Genomic DNA, 22,725 nt, shown 5'->3' with positions numbered 1-22,725 from the left:
TGAGGTAGGTTAGACTGAGAGTGATTGGCCCAAAGTCACCCAGTGTGCTTCCTGGCTGAGTGGGGATTCAGACCTGTGTCTCCCATGTCCAGCATTCTGACCACTACACCACACTGGCTGTCCAGTCCAAGTCTGGTTTAAAGATAAGCCAGCCTACCAGTAATTAGCAGATCAAGCAAGCACACAACTCCTCCCCCCTCTGATATTTAAATCATTGTGATTTCCCCCTTAAAATATGCAAATATAATTGGTTTATGCAAATACAGTGGTACCTTGGGTTAAGAGGTCCGTTCTGGAGGTCCGTTCTTAACCTGAAACTGTTCTTAACCTGAGGTACCACTTTAGCTAATGGGGCCTCCCACTGCCGCCGCATGATTTCTGTTCTCATTCTGAAGCAAAGTTCTTAACCCGAGGTACTATTTCTGGGTTAGCGGAGTCTGTAACCTGAAGCGTCTGTTATAATGCAAAGGTGTCCTCATTTTGTGTCATGCATTTCCTGTCCTTTGGCAATCTGTAGGTGGCCAGCCTCTGTGTACTTTTTGCTTTTTAAGTAACTTTATTGGGTTTTATAAACAAGGATCATAGGAATTATAAGTTATACAAATAAATAGACCAAGTTTTCTCATGTCATTTGTACATCACAAAAATAGCATAAAAAATTTGCAGTAATAGCTACAACATATCTTCAACCTTTTCCAACCAAAGACCCAGTTCTAATCCAAACATGCATATGGGAACATGTTTCTCATTTATTTAACCATATATCTGTATGTTGGCCATGCTGCTGCTGTGACCCACTTTAGATCATGCCGTGATCCAAACTGTTGGCCCCAACCCACTAGCTGAAGTCCCAGTATGTAGTTTAGGGCTTTAAACGGCAACAACAAAACCTTGAACTTGGCTTGGTAAGCAATAGGCGGTCAGTGCAGATTGTTTAACCCTAGTGGATGTGTTCAAAGCCGGATGTCCAATGAAGCCCCCTTGTGGAGCAGAAGGGACAGTTTCTAGAACTCACCTTGACAATACTGGATTTCCAGTTGTAAAGGTTTGCTTCTGTTCCTGTAAGAATGTGGCTGAAACCCTGAACATACTTCTCAATTAATATGATTTGTGCAAGGCATTTTTAATCTTCTTGCAGACACGGTTTGGTCCATTAGAATAGAATCCACAGATCAGCTAAATAGCCAACATTCATGGTACAGTCTGCAAGCTTTCAAGTTACACAGAACTCTTTGCCAGGCTAGATAAGACAGAAAAGACTGCATCTTGGGTGAAGGAACACCACACAAGGTGCTTGTGGGGCACTGCCATTTCCCTGTTTCCAGTCTCCATTGCTGAGAATATTTATTTTTTCTTTAAAGGGATATAGTTGAGCTGAAAGCCTATACAAAGGTCACATCCATCCAGAAGGATTTGCATTTCTCAGAAAGGCCTTTGTTGGGCAAGACAGAGAACGGGGTGGGTGGGTGATGAAGCAGAAGGTCACTGTGTAGGCTATTTTCACAGCTGTCCCTGCTAATACTAGGATTTTCTCAAAGACAAATTATCTCCTCCACCACCAGAAAAAATCCTTTCCCCCAACAGCTGGCCCAAGCTGGCCAGTCCTTAGCAACAGAAGAAACAAACACTGACCCAAGCATGCAACTTTCCATTGGAACACAGAGCTTTTTTAACAGCTATATCCCCAAAGACAGGAAGTGATTGGAATTGTAGGGGGGTTCTGTTTTGCAGTTGAGTTTGTTCTGCAATTTCGCCACCAATTCGGCTTTTCTGTGACAACCCTAACACCTTCCTTTTCACAGGAGAAGGCTATAGATAGCATCTTTATTACAACTTTGCCATCTTTATTGGATCTGTCTTCACAACAACCCTGTGAGATAGGCTACTGTCATAAAGTTTGACAGAGAAGGTGGCTTACTCAAGGCTACTTAATGAATCCATGGCAGAGGCCAGTCTTTCAATGTCTCCCCTGGGATCCACTTAGTGAAGTGGAACATGACTTTGCTGGTGTAGGCATGTGAAGAAATCCATCACAGCTTAAACCAAAAGGCTTGGCTTATCAGACAGAATTCTAGCATGACGGGCCCCCAAGGCACTTCTTCTCCTTTCCTTCCCCAACTTCTCACATTTTAAAATACTGCGCGCCGGGATTTGCATTTCAAATCTTATTATCTTCCACAATCTCATTCAACAAGGAACTCAGGGAAGAGACACACAGCACTTGTAGATCACATATTATATTGGTCTTAATTTCTTACAATCACACAATAAGAAAGTTATAAAGCTGACAAAAGTATTTCTTGAAAGTTAACAACAAACATACAGAACTCTTCTAATCATACTAAAAACAACATCGCAGCAGCAGACATTTATTCATATTAACCTTTGGCACTTCTTGAAAATGTATATTTTGGCACCATTTGAGACCAAGTCTTAAAAGAAATGTTGGCAATGGAGAACACTTCTTTGCACAGCAAAATAACCAAAGAAAGGTTTACCTTGCCAGCCATCTGTTTCCAGCAGTGGCTGACCAGGTGCCTCCAAGGAGCCCACAAGCTGGGCGTGATGACAACTACCCTGTTGTTCTTCCATCCCACAGCAACTGGCATGTAGAGGTAGACTGCCTCTAAACATAGAAGTTCCACTTAGCTATCAGAGGCATTAACTACTGATAATATAGCTCAGGTGTGGGGAGCCTCTGGCCAGACCATTTTGGCTGAGCCACACTCACCTGCCCTACAACTGCTAACATATATTGCATCAGATGTGAGATGCAGGTAAAGTAATAGCTGGGCCCAAAAGGGCACCTACGGGGCCCTTTATGAAGTGCAATACAGGACTCTCTGCAAACACCACTGATCAGCTGACTGTTAGTGCTCGAAGAGAGCCCTGCACTGCCAAAGCCCCAATAATCAGCTGGGATTGGCTGCACTAGGAAGTTATCTAGTGCAGCCAAGGGGACTACAGGAAGCAACTTGGATTTAAAGCACTTCCTCCTGTGTTTTGAATACAAAAAGCTTAAAAAGAAAAAGAAAGAAAGAAAGAAAGAAAGAAAGAAAGAAAGAGAAAGAAAGAAAGAGACAAAGCAGTTTGTATTGAAAAAGCTGGAGAAAGCACTTTGAGTAGAGACCATTTTCTTTGCAAAGGGAAAAAAGACTTCAATTTTAGGTGCCTTGTCCTCTCTGCAAAGACTTCAAAGGGGCTTCCTTGTAACTAATGATCAGCTGAATGGTGGATATGGCTAGTTAATTGCAGTTCCAGTGCCAATCAGCTGATTGGTGCTGGAATAACATCCTCAAAGGAGGATGCAACAACCTCCTTTAAACTTTGACACCATTATGATGTCTGGTGATTGACAGGTGGGTAGTCTTGTCCACCTGCCAAAGCTGGCCTGCAGAGGGTATGTGAGACATTATAGCCAATAGACTAATGTTGCTGGCACTGCATGCAGTGAGCAGCAGTCTTTGCTCCAAGCACATTTAAGCAACACTGTACATTCGCTGGAGCCACTGAATACTGGCATTGACGCTTAACAATTTTTAGATGGCACAAAGATGCTCTGCCTCATCAGGTCCAGAAGGGTTCCTGAGCTCCAGGACAAACTTCCAATTCTAGGCAGTGGGAGGGGAGCAGAATGCTGTGAGAGATGATCACAACTGATAACTGAGGGCTCAGTCTCAAAGGAACTTATGAGTAGCAAAGGACTAAGGCAGGCTCTCCAGTCCTAATATCTGAAATAGTCTTAAGCTCACAGCACCTTGGCCCTGTCTGTACTGAGAGGCTGAATTCATATAGATTTACTGCTGTAACCCTGAGAGAGGAGGGAAACACTCTGGGCTTCTTCCCACAATGCCCCTTTTCTGAAGAAATGATCCGCAGCAGCCCTGTCTCCAGCAGGTCAGGCATGAGATGCTCAGTGGGGCCAAAAGCACTTTTGAGGGTTGGGGCTGGGAGGCTTCAAACACTTCCCTATCTTCTCACAGCCTGGAGGAGCCCAATTCTGTTGCAAGACAGGAAGAGAAACTGGGTCAGCCACAAATCACTAGGAAAAATTAGTATCTGAATTTGCTTGCTTTCCTGTTATATCCCAACCCACTCCCATTTTCAGATGATGTCTCTCACCTTGGTAGCCTGGAGGCAGGGGCTGTTGGTTTGTTTGTTTTGTTTTGTTTTTAAAAACCAAACACTTTGTGCATTACTTAGGATACCTTTGGCCAGAAGTAGCTAACCTGAAAGCCTCTGATGCTCTGCTTCCAACCCCCATCCCCCCTGAACACTGGCCTTCCTGGCTGGGGCTGATGGGAGGTGGAATCCAGCAAGGTCTGGAGGGATGCAGGTTCCTCACCCCAGGCTCAGGCACTTTATTAACAACAACAACTTATTTCTGTTAGAAAAGTGACATTCAAGAATCACTACACCCTGTGCACAGGATGGTAAAACTAGTGCAAAGACCCACATGCTAAAACCCCATTCCACCAGACTGGGCTGCCTTGTCCTCTTCACAACAGGGTCATGTATTAGCTCCCCCCCCCCCCCGCCGCACTATCCCTGCATTATTCTGGGGCTGTCTCAAATCCCTCTTCTGGCATCGTGATAAGTGAGCAAACCTTTGTATTGCTGACAGGAAGAGAGAAACAGCCCTAGACTTTGAAAGGCTCTATAATTATTTTGCACAGACATATTTGCGGAGATTACCCAAAGCGCTCAGGAGAAGACAGCAGTCTCGGAAGGCCAAGGGTGAGACAGATAAGAACATTTGTGTTTTAATGAGCAGTTTGATGGATTAGCCCGCCAACTGATGGATTAGAAGGCATTTACATGGCGACACCGAAACAGGAGAGCTCAGCCTCGACACCTCTGTGGTTCACCGGAATTATCATGCCCTTGCTTGAGTTTTGTAGAAGACAGCCAATGTCAGGAAGGAGGAAGAGGACACCCTCCACTAAGAGAAATCCCTCCTAGAGCCCAGAAGCGACTGGTTACAACCAGGCAATGAGTGCAACCTACCCACCTGAGAAGTCTCAAGGGGGCCTTTAGTCACCAAACAGCCTGTCTTTAGATGCCATGCAGGATGAGCAGCACAGAATTCTCCAAGGGTGTGACTGATGGCACTGGGTCACACAACTGGGGCACCAGGGGAGAAAGTGCCAAAGTGCCTTCCCTCAAATTCTTCACCTCAGCCCTTCATCCAGTGAGCTTCCTCGCTCCCACCCTTATCTCTGGGTCCCTCTGGCTCTGTCATCTTCGCCCTTGTGCTGGAAAAGCCTCTTATCCCTCAAAGGCATGTTTATTCCTAGCATTTACTCTGGCCTCTGACACTTGAGATAGATAATATTTTGGGCCCCACCCAATTCCTGTGGCTGTCATTTGTTTTAAAACGTTATTAATACTGTATTTTCAGATCACTGTAACTTACCCTGGGACCTTATGGTGAAGGGCAGGTAATAAATAAGGAAATCAACTCTATTTGGAACAGAGCTGAAAGCAGCTCTGGAGAAGGCAAGTGAAAACCAGCAATACAGAGTCAAGCCCTCACTCCTCATCAGGTAGTGTGGACAAGTCAAGAGGGCCTAGACTTCTGCATGAGCCACTCTCAGTCCCCATAAAATGCTCTCTGCTGCACATCCCTCATAAGCCACCCTACCTTCTTCCAATTTGTCCCTTCCCTCATTTGAACCTTTGCTGCTCATTAGTCAATCTATGACCCTCCGTTTTGGTCTTTTTCATCCAGCAAAGGCTGCAAGGCCTCTGAGGCGGAGAATGCCTCACATCCATATTCTGTACTGCACCTAGCACACGCTTGGCCCAACATCAATCACCTTCAAAGGGCAGCCAAGCGCATCACCATCTCCCTCCTTCGGCGTCTCTCTGCAAAGCCCACCCATCCATGGGAGAATCCAGCTGTCAGTTTATTAAAGGTCATTCCTGCCCGCTCTGTGCTGTTTGCGTTATTTTTATCTGCTTTGTTTCATGTGAGAGCCCTACAGGGGGAAATAGTTTTCGAGAGGCTGCTGGTGAGTGAGGCTTTGCATTCTGCACTGCTAACACCAGGTGGCAATGATGGCCTGGCAATCACAGCAAAGGGCATTTTTGCAGGCATTCAGCTCTTGGAAGGAGGGCTCCAGCCAACTTAAAGAACAATTAACAGGGTTTTCATAATCTGTCTATCACTTCCAAAATGTAAAGGGAAGGAGAGTGGAAGCGGTGCAAGGCAAACAGATGGAAGCCTCAGTTGCCAGAGAAGCTGAAGTTTCTCACAGAGAGTTGGACTCTCCTAGATTTTATGACCGCAAGGGTCAAATTTCTACCTCTTTCAAGGTGCTGTGGTCCCATGTACACTAACTGGCAACAGATCTCCTGAGTTTCAGACAGTGCTATTTCCCAGCCATACCTGGAGATACCAGGAGTCGAACCTAAGACCTACTGCATCCAAAGCACATACTAGGCACTGCAAAAGCTGAGAAGAGGAAAGATGCCTCAGTGATGATGGACAGAGACTTTTCAGGCTCATTTCCATATGTATGGAACTGGTCTTTCAGTGCTGCTGCCTCTTTGAATTCACAAAGGAAGATATAGTGACAACAGAAATGCATGGACTTTTTTTTTTTACATAAACTCCTAGTGAAATGAAGCACTTCCTGCAAAAAGGGAAAGATGATGTTCTGAGTTGCCCAACCTAAGGGGAGATAAGCTCCACAGACTACATGAAGGACCAAGGGGTTTTATGCTTATTTACATTTTAATCCCTTACCATGACCGCCTTGTCACAGACGTTCAGCTGAGGCTGCCCAGGTAGCAATGTCTCCTTGTGCTGCTCGACGATGGGGGAGATTCTTTCTATAACACTTTGGTATTCAGCACTGGAAAAACTGGAAAGGCAGAAAAAGGAGATCAGGTACGACAGAGATGTAAACACAAGGAATGCTAGCATACCTGGTGTGGTGGATGGGAGATTGCTGTGATATACCACATTAGACTTCTTTGACTATTTAGCCCAGCATCGTCAACTCTGACTGGCAGCAACTATTCACCACCTGCTACCAGATCTACCAGGGACTTCTGCAGGCAAAGCAGGTGCTCTATCACGGAGCTGTGGCTTGTGCTGAGTTACTCAACCCATATGTGGAGTGGCAGATGCGGAGAGCCATCAATGACAACTTCTGCTCACTCTGGAGATGGTGCAGCACAGTCTAGATTAAAATTTCACTTGCTGCACGGCTGTGGATGCATGGAGTTCGCACATTAGGGCAGGAGTGGGCAGATGGTAGACAGACAGCTTGTACACAGAGATCATCCCAGCAAGCGGCTAATGGGGTGTGCAGCAGAAAACTGGCTCTGCTCCTTGAACTACCTTTCTGAGCCTGGTTCTGGTTGGTGGATCCTTGGATTCTAATTTACAAACAACAACATAGTTCTCCCAAGCCTGACATTTTCATGGTTGAATTAGGGATTATCAGACCTAGACAGCTTAAAAAACAGTCCTTCGGCTTCAACCCTAAGGGCCCACCACACTTGCTACCATGCTTTCAGATGGTTCCTGGACCTGGATGCTTAAAACACTGTTAGGAATAGCATAGAATACGAAGATTGGCCTTCAGCAGGCCCAAGATGCCGTGGATACACAGGGAGCATCACAGCATCTGCCTCACCCTCTGCCTGCTCCCAAGGTAATAGACATAGACTCCATGCCACAGGAACACAAAAGTGGACTGACTCAAGTTATGCTTCACAGAATGGTACCCATTTAAATAGATGTGAATTCCTCCACTGCCACCCTACTGCCACAGAGTGAGCAAAGCACTGACATGTTCAAGGGAATATATTATCTCGAGAGTATATTTTACTTACTTACTTCAACACCTTCAACAACTCAACACCAAGTGATCCAAATCTTTATTTCTGTTTTGGACACTGCAATCATCCAAAGCTGATATAGTTTAAATGTTCAAAGCTATGACCAATCCAGATCCAGCCTGGATCTCGGTTGCAAGATGTCTTATTGTGGCTTCAGCAGCTTTGAGAGGTGGAGAGAGCAATTCTGAGCATGTGGCAATGTGTGTGCCCCACACGGGAACACACACTGAAGACCTTTACCTTGGTTGACTTTGGTCTATACAAAAAGTCACTTGAATTAGAACTTCCTAAGATCGTGGAACGTGCAATGTTAGAAATATCGTAAAAAGTTGGAAAAACTAATAATTGGATACGGCAAAGATTAAAAGTAACGGATGCAGTGGAAAAGGTTGTGAAGGATATATGCAGAACATGTGGCAAGAGGCAATTTGGGCTGATGAAGGTTAATCAATGCTACAATTTCAAAAGGCCAAGAGCATGACCACCTATGTAATGGGTAGACAATCTAAAATTAATAGCAGGGCTTATGCGGATGCAAGAAGCAAGCAACAGAAGATGATGGAGGGAACTTGAAGATGGGTGAGAGATGATGGAGAAGACGAAGACAAGGTTGGACACCTTGCATTGTTTTCACACAAGAGGGCTTTCACTGACTCGCCTGTGAATGTTAAGGAGGAGCAGGAAACCAGGCCCCTTCCCACTCTCCCACTCTCCCCCACCCCAACAACCCACCCCTTACTCTTATCAGGATTATAAACTTCAGCAGGTATTTGTTTAAGTGGCTTAACGTTCCCTTTCACTGTGGTATTACTTCAAGTACTTCTTAAATGGAGGATTAATACCCAGTGATCTCATTTTGTCCATCATATTAAGAGTCACTTAGGAAACAAAGAACTGCAAATTGCTTTTGGAGATAAAATAGAAACAATGCCACTCAGGCCTGACCCTGGACCCCCTTTACTTCTGGTCCGAGCTGCCCACTGGCCCCGGGGGCTCCAGAGCATTTCCTTCTCCAAAATCAATCACATTCGAAACCGAGGAACACGCCAACGGTTTCCAGTAAGTGCTATAAATACCATATCTTCTTGGCAGCCTTCCACACACACACACACACACACACACACACACACACACAGTCCAATGGATCTAAGCATGGCTCAGAACAAAGTGGAAGGAAGGTTGCAAGGAGGAATTGCATTCTGGAGAACAATGACAGACTTCATCTCAGCGAAGAGAGAATTTGTGACCTCTTCTGCCACAGAACGTAAGAACCAACTGCTGGAGGAGACCCAATGGCAGTCTCTCTAGCCTAGGATCTTGCTTCCCAGTAGCCAACCAGATACAGGTAAGCTTTTAAGGCAACGGCTATCAGTGGCTACTAGCCATTTTCTTGATCACTATACATCCGTTGATGCACCCTAGAATAGCATTTGCTTCTTTTGCTGCTACATCACACTGTTGGCTCAAGTTTGACTTCTGGTCTACTAAGACCCCTAGATCCTTTTCACATGTACCACTGGCAATCCAGGTGTTCCCCATTTTATATTTGTGGAGCTGGTTCTTTTTGCCTAAGTGCAGAACCTTGCAATTGTCCCTACTGAAATTCATTCTGTTAGTTTTGGCCCAGTTCTCCAATCTGTTAAGGTCATCTGTTGTGCTCAGGTCCCTGCCTGTAGGCTTCCTGTAGGAATCTGCTTAGCCACTGTGAGAACAGGTTGCTGAAGTCTCTGGAAAATAGGGGCCTGCTTTGATCTGAACCCACTATCCCACTTTTTAAGAGGGGTAGCCCTGTTGATCTGTTGCATCAAACAGACTGTTGTGGCACTGAAAACAAATGCAAAGGCATTTCAAGAAATTAGTAATGTGAGCATAAAATTTATATGCACACAAAGAAAGAACAGTGCAAGTCATTCCCAACAACTGGCAATGGGGAAAAATAAGTAGAGCAAGATCTATAGTATTGTATTATTATCATATAGTATTAACACACACAGAAAGAGGCAACGGCCTGGTTCATGTGCCAAATTATGGCTTACTGGAACTGTGCAAATTTACAGGCTCCTGGAGAACAGCTCACAGCTGCTTTGCTCTTCCCCAATTTTTCACTCCCGTGCAGTGCTATGCAAGGCCAAGTCGAGCCACAATGGAGCAAGGCAATGGCGCACTAACCTCACCTGTCTGTCTTCTTACAGCTGCCCACCAGACATTGCTGTCAAGTTTAATAAAAGCAGGGAACATGGGCATCAGCCAGCACTGGGTGATGGAGGCTGTTTATTTCACTGGGGTGCACACAGGAAATCTTCCCACACAAAAGCAGAGAGCCAGCAGCGCAGATTGTAGAGATATTGTCTTCTCCTGCACTTATCCTCATCAGCTTTTTGAACTGGTTAACAGGCTGGTGCACATATAGATTGCATATGGGATGTACAATACCCCCTGCTCTGCAAAGAAAAGCTGCTTGGTCATGCCCACCTCTGCATTATCCAAGGGAGGAAAAAGAATCATGAGGGAAAGAATGACCAGAATCCACAGCAATTTTCATGCTGCTGCTGGTGCTATGCCTGTACAGGTGTTTGGAACGCCTATTGTCTAAGCAAACTGACAGGCTGCTTTGCCCCTGGGCCGCCCTAAATTTGTATTCCGTCTCTTCAAGCCTGCCAAAGGGAGGATGGGAATTGCAGTGGAAGAATGAGAGGGAAGAGCGCGCCAGGGTGAGCAGGTGGTGTTGTGAGGAGTTTGCTCGGAGAGATTCCCCCTGTGTACGCAGAATTATTCCACGCTCAGGATGAAGGAGCAGAGTGGACAGAGTCCAGGGTCATTACACTAATTGACACTTTACCTCCAGGAAGTCCCCGGAGAGCCAATCAGGGATGGATTGGAGGCGCAAGGTCCCAGGCACAGGTGTGGCGTGTGTTTAGTTCATTTAGCGTAATTGTGCTTCTGCAATCTGTTCTCATTGCCCTCCCACTCCAAGCAAAATCTGTACACAACTCACTCCATTGTTAACCCCGCCGTGGCCTGCCGTGAAAACTCAGTTTGGGGCTGGAAGGAAGGAGCTGGTGTTAATATATTGCCTCCCTCCCTGGGCTATGATGATCTTAATCTTTGAGCCTTTACACTCCCCTTTCCAGCTTCACAGAACTGTCTGAGGTTACTGAATCTGAATGATGAGAAGCCAAGCTGTAAATATATATATAGCTTTTTTGTATTTCTCTCTTCCTTTGTTTAAGTATCTGCGTACACTCTCTCTCTCTCTCTCTCTCTCTCTCTCTCTCTCTCTCTCTCTGCATCCAAATGCCTGCAAAGCCAGGTGGTGCAGCTCTTTCCATCTGCAATGAGTTGTGTGCCTCACCCCCTGACTCAAGACAAAACAAAGAAGGATCTGGTAACATAGGAGTCTTTGCTGGAGAAAGCATTTCCCACCGATAAAAACTTAAGATGCATAGCAATGCAAGTTGGCATAATATAGACATCACCTCACCTATTTTCTCCCCATTTTATATTTTATTCCAAGACAGGCTGTCATTTAAAAAACAACACCACTCTTCCACAGACCTAGACACTGGGAGAACAGCTTGGAACCCTGAGACTACAAAGAGAGAGAGCATGAACTATGCTGGACTATGAGGGACCCATGGCCTGATCCAGCTTTGGGGATCTTCTTATGTTCAGTGGTATGTGCAATACAGTGAGCTCAGGTTTACAGCATCCCCACAGACAGGCAGGTCCTCCCCATATTCTGTGGACAGAATCACCGACAAGCCCATTTTTGTTCCTCTGCTTGCAAGGCCCTTGCTGGTACCCATCTTTCGAGTGAAATTATGCCTGGGCAAGAAAACACTTGCTCTCCCTCTGAGAAGCACTAATACAGGGACTCCCAACAGGCAGGCTGCCAAGGGGGATAATTAAGGCAAATCAAAAATACGCACCCGCCACACTAGTAACATCTCTGCAAATGAGGATAATTTAATTACCCACAAAGAAGGGGAGACCTCCTTTCCACAAGGCTTCCAATGTGACCGGAGATATGAGAGGATATAAACATTAGAGAGCTTCCCAAATGAACTTTCATTTGGTTTATTATTATATTTATTTAAAGAGAGAGAGAGAGAATGTGCGCCTTTCTATTATGCCCTGCATATTAAAACATCATTTCGCCATAATCGTGTCATAATCTCCCCATAAAATTCAATCAAGACAATAGCTTGCCGGGTGTTTGGAAAGCAAGGGAGCCAGATGAGAAATGGCTGCAGATGAAAACAATGGAATGCAGCTCAACTCAGAAAGGGCGGTTTTCCAATTAGATGACAAGGCAGGGGATGCCCTGCAGAGAGAGAGCTCCCAAATCTGGATCCAAGTAGCTTGGATTTTGAAAGGAAAACCCCTCAGCCCAAAGCACAAAAGTAATCTGGAGCTCTTTGTGTTACACTTGCAGGACTGGGACGCCTGGGATTTGCTGCTGGGTGCAGAATTCAGCATACCGACAGCCATAGCTTTTTCTTTTTGAAAGGAAGCTTCCAGCTCTTGTGGTTGGTAAGATAAACTTGACAACATTGGGGCCATGCCTGGGGGCCCAACAGGACACAAAAGAGTGGGTACGATGGGGCTTCTGCACCAAGCATGGCAGGTTGTTCCTTTTGTAGGGGGAGGGGAATTGCAGAAATAATTCTATATATGCAGACTGTTGGACTGGCATGATGTATTCAGAAAACCAATGTGTGGTGTGGTGAGCAGCATGTTGTGCAAGGACCTGCGAAGCCCCTATAGTGTTCAGGCAGGCCTTTAAAAACTGAACTTCTTTACAAGGCAGTTCTTCTTGAGATGTTACTGATGTTATGATAATATGATTCCACTATGCTATTTCTATTTTCTGGCCAGCCCTGAGGCTCACTGCGTGCAGTTGGCCTGGCCATAATTTCACTGCCCAATCTGTAAGAAAGATGGGAATCTGAATGTAATAAATAATAAATAAAATATTCAGCTCTCAGATTCAAGGTGTTGCTCAATGTAGCATTCAAAGTTGTTGCTCAGTGCAGCCCTACTAGGCAGCACTGGGCGGTGGTGGGATAGATGAAGGCAGGAACTTGTATATGAAAAGATGCAACAAGACATTTTAGAGTATTGGTCATAGCAGAGGTCGCACTTCAGGCAGCAAAACATTATGATCTGTCTTTGGATGTGGGTTCGCTTGGTAGACAATTTCTGCTTCTAGTGTGGACTATGCATGGTCTTGACAAAAAAAAGAAATAGTATTGCATAAACGATTATCAATATAAATTAATACCTGTACATAGCTGCCTACTGAAATGTTAAGTTTCTCTTCACTTAAATCACACCTATGAATATAACTATAGCCTTTAAGTCAAGAGGAATCTGCAGATCCAAATTAGGTTAAGAACTTAAGAATGGCCCTGCTGGATCAGACCAAAGCCCCATCTGGCCCAGTACCCTGTTCTCACAGTGCCCCTCTGGGAAGCTCACAAGCAACACCCAACTCTCTGGGAAAGGGGAACAGCGTTCTTTCTGACTGGTGCAACCAAAATGCTTCAGAGAATGAGAGAAGGAAAGGAGAGAAACAAAACCACCCTCAAGGTGAGCGAGAGAAAGTCATATTGTCAGGCTACCCTGTTTCCTTCCCAGTGGGTCATCACAAGTACTGAAACTTGAAAAACTGGTGCCTGGCCTTCCTTTTTTCCTCCTCCCTCCTCATCAGTTTTTCCTTGCAAGTAATGCATTTCAGATTGGTTGTCTTACTACTAATCTTTGTAAACAGCTCTGGGAGCCTTTTTGGCTAATAAGTTGGGTCAAAAGAGGTTATGAATAATTTTGAGTTTGTGCCAGAATTGGTGATTCCAATAAGAACCACAGCGAGATCAAAGATGGAATTATTTCACCCCCCACTCCCAATGACAGCATCTCTATATGCAGAGTTTACGCAAATTATGTGCACATTAAAACCTATAAGTCAGCTATACTTCTCCAGCTCATGATTCACTCCCGCACTGCCTGCCCCTGCAGTTAGTGCAATGTGAACCAGCAACACTCAAGCCAGAAAAATCAACTGCAAAAAGAATTCATTAGGGCTGAAGAGCAGGAAGGTCTTATTCACTCCAAGGATAGGACCAGCGTCTCTTTTTCCTTTCCTCCCCAGCAGAGAACACTTAGTGGGCAGCACAGTCACGTGATTCTGCTAGGACAGTAATGGAGTGAGCGCAAGTGCTCCGCTATTTAGAAGGGATGGGTAATTGCAGCCCTGTCAGTTCCAAGAGCACCTTGCTGTAAAAGCCACTTTGGTGCAGGTGGAGCCAACAACGCCCGTTTCCTCTCTCCTTAACGCTCCATTTTGTAAACAGGATTTGTTTCAGGGAAAGCAGATGGTACACTCCGGCACCTCGTGAGAAAACCCGCCCAAGCTTTCCAAGTGATCCGCCAAGGCTCTTTTGCTCCATTGCCAATGCAACCTCATGTGCCTCTCTGCAGCTACTCCTGGTGGCTGCTAGAATCCCAGGCTCACCTGCCATTTCATAGGGAAGAGGCAGGCATGAAAATATGCTTACCACAGAGCTGCCACAGACTCTCAGTTCACACCCTGCCTTTCAGTGGCCTCAGGTGAGGGCAAAAGGCAGGCAGAAGGATGTCTTAAACCCTTTAATGGAGCATGGATTTAATCTTAGGGATAAGTGAAACCTATCTTGAATAGCTTCTGGCTACACAAACATGCCAAGTTCCTTAGGAACATGGAAAGCTGCCTTTTCCCAGCACAGAATATTTCTTCACCTAGTCCACATATCATCTGCTCTGGCTGCCAGTGACTCTCCAGGGTGTCAGGCAGAGTCTTTCCCATCACCTATGGCCTGATCCTGGAGATGCAAGGACTGAACTGGGGACCTGGCGCTTGCATACTGCACCATCTGCTGCTGAGCTACAACCCTTCCTCTTCGCCACCAAGAGGGCTCCCAGCTCTGACATTAAGATGATTGCTACCAAGGAGACAGTCTTCATGATTATACTCTTCATCAAAAACACCCTCGGGGCTGAAAGCGGGAGGGTGGGGGGAGCATTCAGAGCACTATTATAACTCCAAGCATGTTGCTTTCAGGGGCCTTCTCTGCAAAGAGCCTTCCGCCCGCATCCCCTAAAACTGCAGATCCCCTCCCTGTCTCCTCAGGGCCTTGAAACCAGATTGCAGCATGGAAGTCTGGGGCCACTTGGCTGGAAGGAGGTCAAGACCTCTTGCACGGCTCTAATTAAGGTTGAGGGGGCTTGCAAAGAAGAACCAACTGGAGGGGAGGCGTTGTTCCACAGGTCAGATATGCCCTCGCTTTCTACTTAATGGCATTCAGAATCTACCACCTGAGACAGCTCCCTCACATTTCACCCCACAGGAGAGCTGTCTTTGTCTGCAGCCATTAAAAATCCAGTTCTGTTGGTTTTAGTTCATTTTACCTGCTTGTCAGAGAGCTGTACAGCTGCAGTGCTGTCAGGATAATGCATTTTGATCCAACTTGCTTCTTTCACACTTTCATTCTGAGCTTCCCAGAAGCCTTGTTATTAAAAGCATAGATGCTGTCTGTCAACTTCAGGACCAGCCCAAGACATTTTGCTGCCTGAGGCAAAAGATAAGATGCCACCCTCATCCCCCGCTTTCCAAGTCCAGAAGCAGACCCGGCTGGCAGCCGAATTTTAGTTCAGCACTGGCAGTGGGACACCATGGTCTACCACAGAGCAGGCTGTGCATTGTACACAAAGCCCCGGCCCCTTGCTGTGGCTCCCTGCATCTCAGCACCAGCTGCCTGAGATGCCCGCCTTCCTCTGCCTCATGGTATGGCAGGCCCTGGTCAGCCTGGCTTTGTATGCTGCTGCTGAACAATTCTGTGATGCTCAAAAGCTTTCATTCATTCCCACAGAGAAAGGACAAGCCAGTTAAAAGGGATGCTGTGCTTGACTAGTTCACCTTGCTCTCTTGTGAGGCTGGTGTTCACCTCAAGAACACCACTTGTGTTTCCGATCACATGCCTGCCTTACCTTATTGGATACTTTTCCCCAGGGTCCTTTCCCAAGTGAAACAGAAGTGGAAGCTTGGAGTGCTCCTCTTGGTCATGGGTCGTTACTCCAGAAACATTTTGGCCGGGGCAGAAATCAATGCCCTGCAAGAGAAAGAGGAACGCCATTCACTAAAAATCAACAACAAAAGCACATGAGCTGTAGGTGGCCAGGGATCTTGAATTCTCATCAGTTTACATTAAGAAAGAAACTTTCAAGTCCTAGTGATTTAACAGAAAAACATGGAAACAAATGTATACAGGGCCCCAGATTCATAGGGTTGTCAAATGTTGCCATGTTAATTCCAATGGATTTCAAAGTGGCTCAGTGAAATCATGTTTCCCCAGTGCTGATTCATTACCAGATCTCCTCTCCACACCCACACGCGTTCTCAGGCTGGCTGCCAGGCTGTACTGAGGACAGGAGAAGCTTCCTAATTGTCATTACATTTGTATCACCCCTTTCCTTTACCTGGAAAATCTTGAGAATAGCATACATAGGCATCCCAGGTGGTCTTCCATCCAGGCAGGGACCAGACTCAGACCTTTTGCAGGGTTGCTGCCTCACAAGCCTTTGGACCAAAAGGCCAGTAAATTGGTTTCCTAGGAGTTCAATGTCATGCAAGAAAAATGGACCCAAAGAGGCTTGCAAAATGGAATTTGTTTTTCATGCTCAACTGACTGGCACATGTGTGGTTAGGAAGGACCTGCTCACCACCATCCCCAGTCAGTAACACACAACCCTCAAGACATGCTTTCCCCACAACCATGTGCCTTGACCCACTTATTAAAGGCATTCAATAATATCTATCCCCAGGACAGCTTGCTTGCTCCTGCTTCCCAACCTCTATGGCTTCCAGGTACACCATCTCCTTACTTTAGTGTACACATGGCAAACTTCACCATGCAAAGGGTGAACCCATCCCTCACTCTCTCGGTGTAGACAACACATATTGCTGGCCCCACTCCAGATTCCACAATAGTCAGGTCAGGTTGAAATAGTCAAAACTGTTGCACTCCAGCAGCTGATGACAGTTCTAGAGCAAATCCTATACTAATGCACTGTCCCAAACTATCGTCCAGGGCATATCATACTGCCAACCACAGCATACCCTTTCTTTGCATTAATGCTATAATGTCTCTGGTCTATTCCATAAGGCAAACTTTTATTTGCAACACACATACCCACACCCGCATCACTATCAGGGCACTTGCTGGAATCAAGAGCATGATGCAATGAGCTCTCTTTCTGCACCACACCCCCATGCATCACATCCTTCTAAAACATTAATCATGAAGAGAGGAGTTCACTACAGTTGTGTCTGCTGGATGCTCTGATGGCAACCTGGATGTTGCTCAGAAAGCTGCATCCTCAGGTTCCAGATGGCTGGCAACTTCCATGTAAAGATGGAAACAAATCCATCTTGGTTGTGTGCAAATGTGCATTTGTAGACTGCTTACACCAATCTGAATCTCAAAGTGATCTATCATAGAGGGGCATGATCCTGTGCAGCAGGAAGTATCCACCCATCACCCAACATCTCTGGAGGAAGAGTTAACTGCCAGAAATCCCCCTGGACTAGCGTGTGTGTGTTTTAAACCACCCACAGAATGGCTTCATTCACCTTGCCCAACTTCTAACCCAGCACTACAATGGCAGCATTTCCAATTACCAGCATTCTCACACTGACTGAGTTGAACTACCCAGTCTGCAACATCTGTTTTCAGCCTGAGTGCATCGTCCTACTAAAGGAGCTGTCAATGGGTCAGTAGGATACTTTTAAATAAATATGGCACAAGATCAGCAAATGAGATGCCAGCTCAATACACATGGGCCCTAGAAGTGTCTCTTTGAATACCAGTCACCATGTATGTTCTTACTTCTCCTCTTGTAGGTAACAGACCACATTTCTGCCTAGAGGGGGGGGGGGTGGAGCTGCAGATGCAAAACCTCCCCTCATTCTGGAGAGCCTAGAAGCAGGAAGAGAGAACACATGGTCACCTAGAAACAGCCTCTCATACCGCTACATCGCCCCACCACTAGTTGCCTGAAACTGATGTTTTAGGTAACCGGGGAAGGAAGGAGAATCAGAAGGAGAAGCTTGGGGTGGGGAGGAGAAAAGATGAAGAAGCTGCCCTGGAACTGCCTTGCTTTTCCACCAACCATGTGGCAAAAGCTAAAAAAAGATCATAGGTGGGCAACTTGCAGGCCAAGAAACCAAGAATGGGTCTGCATGCAGCAAGAGGAGAAATTGGGACCAAGGTGGCAGAATGGACTGGACCCATTTAGAGGGCAGGCAGGGAATTGCATTTTTGAATGCTCCCCTAGGCACAAGACAAAATAAACCCCAGACACTAAGCAAATAGAATACTAGTGCAGCAGGAAGAGAAAAGAGGCAAAAGCCTTTTCCCAACGCTCTCTTATTTTCCAGGACTTTCTGCATGCAGAGCAGGTGCTCTGCCGCTGAGCTGTGACCCAGCCCATTTGCAGACAGGAGCTTCCACCCACAGCCTGATATGGCGCTCTCTGCTCTCAGTCTCCTGCATGTGTGGACCAGGCCCTGGTCTTCTTGGCTGGGGACTGCAAGATGACAGCATCCCCTTGAAGAACACCCCTCTATTCTATGCCTCCTATAAGGTCGCCAATGGTCACAGCATCTCAGTTGCATCTGGTCAATCTAGGGCTTTCCTCTGTCCCCTTCCATGAGGCTTCTAGCCTGTCCAGGTTCCTTGAAGTCACCCTCCTTGTGAAAAGGACTTACATAATACAGAGGCCAGCATGGCAAAACCCATTTAAAGGGGGGGCGGGAGGGGCAGCGGCACAGCTGTACTGTTTGCACATAGAACGAACACTAAGCTGAAAGGCTCTCCACAGACGTTGGAGGGGATTTGATTGGCAAACAATTTTCTAAAAATATCCTGTGTGTCTTTAATGGACAGGCTGGTCAGTGGAGCAGTTAATATTCTGCTTTTCAATAAAGTAAGAAAGGTTAGAAGCCCATGAAATCCCATTTACCTGCACAGAGCTATAGATTCCTGAATCAGTGGCTAGAAAAATAAAGAGAGAGAGAGTTGCTTGATAAGCTGCAGCAGGCAGGCCATAATGGATTTTAAATGGATACGGAGGTGATTGACCTTTTCACCTCCTGGTGCTGGAGACCTCCGAGACCAAGCGGGGTTTGCAATTGCGCAAAGTGGAGCATTTCAATACTATTTTAAGAAGAAGAAGACGGTGACAACAGCTAATCAAAGCCAAGACGTAACATACAAGTTGTAATTTGGATGCAAATCAAAAAGGCTATTTAATTAAGAGCCTGCTAATTAGTACTGCGCTCCTCTAGTGCAAATGTTTTCGTTTGAGGTAAGAATTTATTCTCTGGGTATTTGCTTCCACGCTGCTCTGTTTACAGAGCACCCTTGGCTTCTCATGTTAAGACAGCCTTAGCATTAACGCACTCAGCTGATTGGGGGCTGAAATATATTTCCACGCAACCACGTGCAGGCCCACTACCTCCAGATGTGAGCTGTGAGTGCAGCCACCCAAGGAACAGAATGGTGGTTTGCAACTGCTGCACCAGCACTCAGCTTGTGTTTGGCTTTCATTCCCAATATTAGGACAGACCCCCAGCTCGGACCAGCAGGCAGTTCTCTTGTGCCAGCTGTGTCCCCTGTGACTGCTGCCACTTCCTTTCCATAGAATCATAGAGTTGGAAGGGACCCCAAGGATCATCTAGTCCAACCGCTTCCATTGCAGGAATCAAAAGGATGTCACATAGAGGAGGGAGAAAGGTTGTTTTCTGCTGCTCCAGAGAAGCGGACACGGAGCAATGGATCCAAACTACAAGAAAGAAGATTCCACCTAAACATTAGGAAGAACTTCCTGACAGTAAGAGCTGTTCGACAGTGGAATTTGCTGCCAAGGAGTGTGGTGGAGTCTCCTACTTTGGAGGTCTTTAAGCAGAGGCTTGACAACCATATGTCAGGAGTGCTCTGATGGTGTTTCCTGCTTGGCAGGGGGTTGGACTCGATGGCCCTTGTGGTCTCTTCCAACTCTATGATTCTATGATTCTATGATTCTATGATTCTATGAAAAGGAACAACCACAGAGGGAGCAGGGGCTCCCACAGTGTGCTTCCTCTGCAGTCTGCTCCAACCCTTCTGGCCACCCAGTGGCTTCTGAAGCTTGTGTGGCCCAAGGGTTGCTGTTCCCCACGTTTTCCATGGCATGTTCTGCATTGGTGGCAGCCATGGGGAATCTAACTTGCTTTAGTCACTGTAAAAACAAAAGAAGGTGGAAGCGGATGTTACTCCAGATTAAGAAGGATACTCAGTTTCTTGTGTATACACACACTAAAGCACAAAAGCCATCTTGTTTTGAAAACTAAAGCCAGATGAAACAGTGAGGATTGGGCCAACCAGCCTTCTCTGAGAAGGATCTGAAGTGGCTTCTGGGAGGGATCCAGAAAGGGAACTTGCCTTCAAAAACATGGGCAGAAGTCCCCATTCTGATTTCCCTCCCTACAGTAAGGCCAAAAAACCCACAGCTGATTTTTCCTTCCAGAGATTGTTAAAAACCTACCTACATTTTTGATTTTTGATTACCTATTGCTTTTTCTACGCAGACTTTGCCATAGCACACATCCCCAGAACAGTTTGAATCTCTTAAGTATTTAAAGAAGCACCGAGTCGTCTCTGTTGCCCTCCCATCTCCACCCTAGCTTTTGTGGAAGATCAGATGTGTGTCCCTTCTGCCACCTGCCCTATTTCCCAAAATTTTTCTTCCTTCCTACCTCCTCCCCCTCCTCTTTCTTCTTCTTCTTCTTCTTCTTCTTCTTCTTCTTCTTCTTCTTCTCCTCCTCCTCCTCTCTCTCTCTCTCTCTCTCTCTCTCTCTCTCTCTCACACACACACACAGAGAGAGAGAGAGAGAGAGAGAGAGAGAGAGAGAGAGAGACGACCTTGGTCACAGTGCTCTATGGCTGCCCTGCCAGTGCATCAATTTCCCAAGCAAATGGGCCACAGATGCTCAGTCGATATAAACATGAGGCAAAACAGCAGGCGGTTGCCAGTTGGCTCCCAGCCAAGCAGTGGAACCACCAACGTGTGCGTACGTGTGTTAACAAACGGCCTTTGGCAATCCATCACCTGGGCACGATCCCAGATCATTCTGGCCTGATGAGCAACTGCGATATCCGCCTGGCTGACACAAGGAGCGTCTCTGTCCTCTTGCCGAGGCTTCCTCATTCCAATGGACACGGCACAGGAGGAACGGGGGAAAGAGTGACGCACTAGGAAATGAAGTTATGAATGAGGAAGCTGATAGAGCCAGGAATCCTCAGCACAGCCACACTCTTGGCCCTTCAAGCTCCAGCCGTCATGTGGGAAGACAGGCTATTTCCACCGACCCGGAGGATTCCAGGCAAAAGTCTCTAGAATTAGGATGCAGAGTGAATCACCACCTAGACCCCTCCTTTGAAAATGCTATTACTATGACTTCTTCTCAGCAGCTGTTGCTTCAGCCCTGCTGAACAAAAATCGCTTTCCACATGTTAACTGTCTGGAAGGGACCGGGGGCGGGGGGTGCAAATCAGAAAGTCTCCATCGGCTCTCAAGCAGAAGCGATCGATGGCTAACCCACATGCTCAGAGGACCACAATCAAATGTCATTATTTGTGAGGTTCTACTTGACTTCACACCACACACCCTTCCCCCCCCCCCCTCGCAGAAAAGGTGCTATCGATTGCTTCACGTCAGATGAGAAGGGCAATCAGAGAAGATTGCAGCATGAAAAAAACCCTTTGGCATTTTATATTAAAACAATAGGGGTCTTCGTATAAACATGGACACAAAACCTTTTAAAAATACACAGTGGCCTTTATGATAAAAAAATCATTGAAAGCTAACAAGATACGAAGCTGACAGCACCAGGAAGAAGCTGAAGCTATCGGCTAATATGCAATCCAGCCAGGGGCTATGAAAAATACATCTTCTTTCAGGGACTGCAACCAGGGCTGTAGCAGGGACAGGAAAAAATGCTTTGTGGAAGGCAAGCAGAGAGGAGACTTCTGCCTTCATGTCTTGCTACGAGGAAAGCACAAGGGGCAAAAGAATGAGAGTGGAGAACCAGTATGTGAGATGAGGACCAGGGAGATCTGGATTTACTCCTCATTCAGCTATTAAGCTCACTTGGTGACCAGAGACTAGTCACTCACTCTCAGCCTAACCTACCTCCCAGGGCTGTTGGGAAAGTAAGATGGGAGACAGCCAAGTATACCACCTTGAGCTGCTTGAAGGAAATGTGGGATAAAAATGGAACCAACAAGCCTTGAGATTCCAATTTAACAGACAGCAATTTAATAGTCCAAGGTGGTGGTGGTGGTGTGGAGACCCTGCCCTCCTCTTCTTCAGAACGAGACAAGACTATAGAGAAGGTGGAGAAGAAGGTAGGACCTCTTCCACCCAATACTGCTGCATCCTAAGGATGTAGGACCTCCTCTCTGGCTCACAGAATCTGTGCAAGTCTGCTTCAGACTCAACCAATTCCTGCACAGAGTGCTTGTCTGTGCATAACAGTGATGCATGTCTCCATGTGGCCAAATGTATTTGTCACAGGGAAGTGCTGCCAACAAATCAGCTGAGCCTCTTTCCAAGAGGAACAGGTGAGCTCAGGGGCGGGGTCCTGACACTTCTAGAGCAAAAGGGTAAGCGAAGTCACAGGCCTTTCATCCTTCCAAACACTTGCCAAGAGCTTGCCGTTCCTGTGGTATCTCAAATGGATTTGCCAGTGCAGCCCAAGGTTCTTTGGCATAGGCTTAAAAGAGTTATCTACTG

At 46.3% G+C, this 22,725-nt stretch overlaps 1 protein-coding gene across 4 annotated transcripts in view; it reads right to left on the bottom strand.

Annotated features, from left to right (window-relative positions):
* Positions 1-1,823: 1,823 nt before the first annotated feature.
* The window catches only part of GALNS (galactosamine (N-acetyl)-6-sulfatase), a 50,132-nt gene continuing 29,230 nt past the window's right edge, over positions 1,824-22,725 (bottom strand). For all 4 annotated transcript variants that reach the window (XM_083513696.1, XM_083513699.1, XM_083513700.1 and 1 more), the window contains 3 exons: positions 15,880-16,001; positions 6,752-6,869; positions 1,824-4,000 (listed from right to left, as the gene is read on the bottom strand). In XM_083513696.1, the coding sequence (XP_083369822.1) occupies positions 3,914-4,000; positions 6,752-6,869; positions 15,880-16,001 (327 nt within the window). In that variant the 3' untranslated portion in view covers positions 1,824-3,913. The remainder of the gene's footprint in view (positions 4,001-6,751; positions 6,870-15,879; positions 16,002-22,725) is intronic.

This window comes from Podarcis liolepis (assembly GCF_965112155.1).
Source record: "Podarcis liolepis genome assembly, chromosome: 7".
NCBI lineage: Eukaryota > Metazoa > Chordata > Lepidosauria > Squamata > Lacertidae > Podarcis > Podarcis liolepis.
Note: the sequence above shows the minus strand (reverse complement) of the source record. Positions and strands in the feature narration are given on the sequence as shown.